This window comes from Halyomorpha halys, unplaced genomic scaffold (genome assembly GCF_000696795.3).
Source record: "Halyomorpha halys isolate HHAL.00 unplaced genomic scaffold, Hhal_1.1 Scaffold2253.1, whole genome shotgun sequence".
Taxonomy (NCBI): Eukaryota; Metazoa; Arthropoda; class Insecta; order Hemiptera; family Pentatomidae; genus Halyomorpha; species Halyomorpha halys.
This window is the reverse complement of record NW_027110801.1, coordinates 3,694-10,433: the sequence shown is the minus strand read 5'-3', so window position 1 is coordinate 10,433 and position 6,740 is coordinate 3,694. Positions and strand designations below refer to the sequence as shown.

The following is a 6,740-nucleotide window of genomic DNA, read 5'->3' as shown; positions in this document are numbered from 1 at the left end:
TATATATACAAAAAAAGAAATATGAAAGCTATTGGAGCTTTTAAGACAAGTTACTTAATATGTATATTTCTTTTTCAGATGTTGATCAATTCTTTGTTCATTTCATATATATGTGTATTACCTAGATTACCTTGTATTTGTTAATCAATGTGCAAACATTAAACCTATTTTTGTAATTTTTGTTTGGTGCATGTGCATGGTTTCAGGGCTGGCATAGGGAGTGTTTTAAATGTGCTGAGTGTTCGAAACGACTGGATTCTGTCAATTGTTGTGAAGGACCAGACAAGGATATTTATTGCAAAGGTATAATAAACTATACTAATAGATTCAATTTAAAAAAAAAAAAATACAAACTAGCACTAAAATTTTTGTTTTCATTATTCAAAAAAATGAAACAAAGTATTAAGTAACTCTTTCCTCACATAAAAAATTAAGGATAAACCATTTCTATTAAGGTCCCAGTTTCTGATAGTACTCTGGACATATAATTTTTTGCCCTTCCTATTTCATATCCTCCCAAACTTTATAAAGATCTAACTAACATGTTATCAGTTTTAAACCAACAAATATAGCTAAATACTATGATTTAAAAAAAACAACAGGCTGTTTGTCTTTTTTTCTTATTTAATGAATGGTTTTAGTAGTTAGTTAAGGTTGTTATAACTTCCATTGATAAAACATGAGTAATAATATAATGTTAAATATTAAATGAATTTTAAATCTATTTCTACAGTATCTGGTTTTAATCCTAATATTTATAAGCACACTATAATAGTTAATATAAATTAAAGTTTCATCTCGACAGTAATCTATGATAAGGTTGGGAAATTACATGCCTTTCTATTTTGTTTTACATTGTAAAATTTTATAAGTATTATTAAAAATCAAAACATTACATTACAAAACTTATTTTTCCTACTATAATTTAACATATTTCTTGATCTAAAATTTGAATAAATTACTAGTCAACAAACAATTTTTTTATTTTATTTTTATGATGGTGTTAAAATCTAACGTAGCTGCCTTGAATGAAAACTTTTTCCAATATAATCAAAATTTTATCCATCTTAATATATCTTCCAATATTATTAAATCTTGATTTAAAGGATGTAATGCAATTTTAACTAAAACTAATCAATTTTCCTACTGCTATGATCTTGAGTTAATAAAATATTTTCAATTTTTTTGTCTTTCAGTTTTAACTAAGAGTTTTAGTATTGTTTTCATTAAGTTTTCTCAATTTAAAAATATTGAAAATACTATAATTAATATAAACTTTGATGTACCACAAGATTCTAGATATATATGAATAAACAATGTATTATTTTGTTTTTTGAAAAACTAGTAATATATTGAATTTTAAATAATAGCATTATTTATTTATGATATTCTTATTATTTTCTAACAAGCAATTACTATTGCCTGATAGATAAAAGAAGGGATTGAACCAAAGTGCTACTGTGGTTCAAAACGAATTTCATATCATTTAAAATTAAAAATGCATGGTTGATTATGTTTTTTAAATGTATTTGATATCTCATGTATTTATTTAATCATTGTATCCTAGAATGTGTAAACTTTGTAGATTTCATTAGTGTGTGATGTTGCATGGGTTTGCAGTGTGCTATGGGAAGCGCTTCGGGCCCAAAGGCTACGGCTATGGCCAAGGAGGTGGTGCATTGCAGAGTGACCCTATGACAAATGGGTTCGTTCACCCTCTCTAATATAGTTTTAAGTTCATTCCACTTTTATATGCAATATATTATAGACATTAATTAGTTAATATCTGAAATAAAATTGAATAATAATGCAATTATAAAAGTGGACATTCCATTGAAAGTATAATTTAATTTATGAATAAATATTGTTTCTTTAGTGTGCTACGCAAAAAAATATGGCCCTCGAGGGGTTGGGTTTGGAGGGTCATCTGTGGGTCTGACTTGCGATATCGATGACAACAGGTAGACTGGGCATTTTTTTGATTTTTTTTTTACCCTGTCCAAGTTTAAAAAACCAAGAAAAAATCCTATAAGATAATTTTGTGACCCAAGGAATGAATTTATTGTTTCGATTCATGTCTTAGAATGACACTTTTTTTTTTTTATTATGTTTGCTGTGTTATAACTTCAAATCACTGATGTCCTGTTGTGATTTATATATACAATTCATAACCTTATACTCCCAAAAAATATGTTATTGATGTTGTTACTGTTTTTCTTTTTATTTTATTTATTTATTTTTTCTTTATCTTGTTCTGAAAAGCATGCTGATACCATATTTGTTAAAACTGGACAGTACTATATTCTGTTACCTATCCATTTGAATCCAAAAATACAGTATTGAAATGATACAGCACTATCAAACGTCTTCCTAAATATTATTTTCTGTTTGTTATTATATTTTAATTATAAGAGTATTTCTCTAATAACTTTGACAATATGCTATCCTGAACATAAGATGTTTGTAAATAAGGATTATAATTTACCTATTTTTTTCATATTTATCAGTTATTTAATATTCTTAACAACTATAACAATTAAAATATTCATTAAAATGACAAATATCTATTATAAATAGGCTATATAGTAAGTAGAGACTTATTTAATTATTTTAATTTTCAAGTTACTGTATTTCCTTTTTTAGTGAGGTTCCAGCTCCACGCACTACATTGGTAGATACAGCAGTAATTAAAGCTCCACCAGGACAGGGTTGTCCTAGGTGTGGAGGCGTAGTTTATGCAGCTGAACAAGTTCTTGCAAAAGGCCGTGTAAGTATCTTAATGTTAGAATTTCTGTTTTTAATAAATATTTTATCTATATAGTTGAGTGAATATATACATCGGGGTGAAGGGTCTTATAAAAAGACCGTTTGAACGGACGAGAAAACTGAAAACTGAATAAAGAACTGCATTTTATGATAAATTGAATAACTTTCTTACTATTTTGCGTTACAATTAGAACATATTCAGACCTAGAACCATTGTTAGATATCACTGTAATTGAAGTAAAAACTATAAATAAATATAAATGGGGAAAATGGTAAATAAATGTTTCCAAAATAATTTCAGGAAAACTTTAAAAGTGATTCTAATATTATTAATATTTGTAATTTCTTTTGATAAATTTAATAATTTCAGAATTTGTATAGTTAAACTTACTGATGATGTAAATATTTGTTATAACAATTATAATAAAATTGGTACATACATAACATTGATGGCTATATATATCTATACATCAGAGGTATAAGTCAGTATTTATATTTTTACCGTTTTTGTTTTTAACAATTTTATCATTTTTCTCTATACCTAGAATTATAGACAAATATGTCCTAGACAAAAAATAAGGAAAGCTAAACACTTTTAAAATAACAATAAGTACAATTTTATTCAGAGGGAAACAACTGTTCAAACTACTCTCCTGTAAATTTAGGGAAATGTGACATAGTTTCCTATGCCCAAGAGGTACAGATGTAAGTGAAATGTATGAAGTTAATGTTTTTATTTTATTTTTTTAAAGTTTATTTTAGTGCAAGATTATAAAAAAAGTATTATTAAAACTATAAAAACAGTTAATTTTGTTAATAACTAGTAAAATGATTTTATTTTTAATTAGGAATGGCACAGAAAATGCTTTAAATGCCATGATTGCAACAAGACACTTGATTCTATAATTGCTTGTGATGGTCCTGATAAGGATGTGTACTGTAAAACTTGCTACGGAAAAAAGTGGGGACCACATGGTTATGGCTTTGCCTGTGGTTCTGGATTTCTGCAAACTGATGGGCTTACGTAAGTAGTAGATTGTTTTCAAAAGTTATTATTTGTATGAATTATACATAGATAAAATAGAAGGTTAATAATAAATGATAATACCTTTGTTTTTTTTACTTAGGGAGGAAGAAATTTCACAAGGACGGCCCTTCTACAATCCAGATACAACTTCTATTAAGGCTCCACCAGGACAAGGCTGTCCAAGATGTGGTGGTATGGTCTTTGCTGCAGAACAACAATTAGCTAAAGGAACAGTAAGTATATTGTTAATTTTCTGTTTAGTAGCATACGAATAGAAAAGTAAAATGATTTATATGTTTTATCATTGTTTAAAAATAAATATTATTGCTTGCTAAAATTTTTCTGTTTCCCATGAAAAAATTAAATACTTCACATTTCAAGCAAAAAAAGAAAAAGCTTTCATTTGAGTAATTTGTGAAAATCTATAGTCAGCGACTAGAACTCAATTAACTATATGTTTTTAATTTTTAAATCCTAGTTTGATGTTTAGCTGTATTGCTATATGAATAATGTGCACCACTTCATTTTAATTCTCATTTCTCAATTCATTATAAGATGTGAAAATGCATATTTAAAAACAAGAGGTGTTTCTCTTCTGTTTAGATGTGGCATAAGATTTGTTTCAATTGCTGCCAATGCCACCGTCCATTAGATTCTATGTTGGCCTGTGATGGACCTGATAAGGAAATTTATTGCAAAGCTTGTTATGGCAAGAACTTTGGACCAAAAGGCTTTGGCTATGGTCACTCTCCTACCTTGATTTCTACCAATGGGGAATCAACTGTTACTTAGTAAGTATTATTATTATTATTATTATTTTATAAAATAAAAAAGGAAGTTAGATAAAAATATTGCATAGTTTAAAAATAAGTACATATTTATTGGTTTAATTTATTTTTATTTTTTTTTTAACATGTAAATCTATCAGAGAAACATTATTTTAAGTTATAATAAAAGCTAATGGCCAAAAGATATGAATACCAAAGAAAGAATATTTAAAATTTTTTAATTTTGAAAACAATATTTTTTGAAGGTTTAGAATGATTAAACAACGTGCTCTATCGAAAAGACCATTTAAAATATTTTTTTAAAGCAAAAATATCACACATATCGCCCTTTTATTTCTTTATAGTATGTCATATTTATTTATTTAATGGGTATAAATATACTCATTCTTCAAAAATTACAAATTATTAAATAAATGTTAGATTTAATGATATTGCCTACTATAGATAATATATTAAAATTATTCATTGTGTCAAAATAACAATAATGCACTATATTTATTTAATATCTAAGTTCTTTATAATGATTTTCTTGAAATTATTACTAACATTTGTAACAATTTAATAATTGTTCATTACCAATTTTTTTTATACAATAATTGAAAGTAATAGTGAACTTCCCTTATTTAAAAAAAGGCTATTTCAAATCTCAGTGTAATGTTTATGAGTAAAAATTGTAATGCTAATTTATATATTTTTTCCAGTTCAGATTGTAAGCCAATAACTGGCCTTAAAGCGGCTGAAGGCAAAGGCTGTTTGAGATGTGGCTATGAAGTTTACGAAGCTGAGAAAATGATTAGCAAAAACAGGGTATGTATTAATTTTTCATACAAAAAAAAAGTGTTTATTAATGATACATCACCAGAATGTCAATTTAAGAGTCCTTTGAAGAAAACTAAACTCCTGCTCAGTTAAGGATGGACAAACAATTTTAAACTCAAAACTATTTATAAATTAACTAAGTCTCTATCATCAGTGATTAAAAGTAGTATAAATAAATGTAAATATAACATAAAATATCCTAGAAAGCGGTTTCTAACTTTTAAACATTTATACTTGCATATCTCAATATATATGTGGAAAACGGGTAGCCATGAGGGCTATGACACTTGTAATAGATAATGGAAACTAAGAAAAGTCAAGCATGGTCAGTGCTTGGATGGGTGATCATTCATACTGGAAGACCACGCTTCACCCTCCCTATTCTCCTGGCTTTGTGAGGCTCATCCAGCCTATTAGAGGCAACTCACAGACCGGTCTTATGACTCTACCCCTTTTACCTACATTGTGGAACACTTGCAAATGTGCAGCCAGAGATATCCATGGTCTATTATGCCAACAGAAAAAAAATCTATAACAAGCCTATTATATTGTAATAATCTCATGAACTTTAATTTTATAATATTTTTTACCAATGTTGTTCTGGTTTTAGATATGGCACAAGAGATGCTTTTCATGTGGTGATTGTCGCCGATCTTTAGATTCTACAAATCTTAATGATGGCCCTGATGGTGACATCTATTGCAGAGGTTGCTATGGACGTCATTTTGGACCACGTGGAGTAGGCTTTGGACTTGGAGCGGGCACACTTACTATGGCTTAATTCTCTGTATTCAACATAAATTTCCACAGAATATGCCGATGTATTATGCATTGCCTTGTTTAATAATGCATTAGTTTGCCATATATTGCATATTATAAATATGTAAGGCATTTATTATTTATTTAATTTTTTTTTTTAATTTGTTACCTCAACATATGCTGTCTGTCAGCATTGCTTTTTACTTAAATTTATTAGATATGAAAATATTTTTAGAAAAAGCATTTCAGAATTCTAAAATGGCAGAATGACAATTTGTTAGTACAAGTTGTACCTATTTATATACATTCTTAAATCAAAATTGTTGAATATTGTTAAAAATTATTGTTGTAAATGTATGAAGCTTTCACTATACAGAAGCTCATATTCTTCTTTGTGTTAATTGTAGACATTAAGTATTTTTGCTTATTGTACATATGTATTTAAAATAATTACTCTGACATTTGATTTCTTATTTAAAACAAATGTCACTGGATTAGACATATTTTTTTAAAGATCATAATCATATGAATGTGTGTGTGTGTATATACATATACATATATATACATATATATATATGTAT

General features: G+C 27.3%; 1 protein-coding gene across 8 annotated transcripts in view; it reads left to right on the top strand.

Annotated features, from left to right (window-relative positions):
- Nucleotides 1-6,404, top strand: part of LOC106691329 (muscle LIM protein 1) — a 16,313-nt gene extending 9,909 nt beyond the window's left edge. For 2 of the 8 annotated variants that reach the window (XR_001344768.3, XM_014437067.2), the window contains exon 6: nucleotides 207-248. Coding sequence is in view for 6 of the 8 variants with exons in the window: in XM_014437067.2 (XP_014292553.1) it covers nucleotides 207-217 (11 nt within the window). In the remaining 2 variants the exon portion in view is untranslated. Of the gene's footprint in view, nucleotides 1-206; nucleotides 304-1,620; nucleotides 1,706-1,876; nucleotides 1,962-2,643; nucleotides 2,768-3,614; nucleotides 3,791-3,893; nucleotides 4,027-4,396; nucleotides 4,585-5,282; nucleotides 5,389-6,010 lie in introns of those variants that run through there. The other 6 variants (XM_014437069.2, XM_014437061.2, XM_014437060.2 and 3 more) reach the window with 6 other exon arrangements.
- The last annotated feature ends 336 nt before the right edge of the window (nucleotides 6,405-6,740 follow it).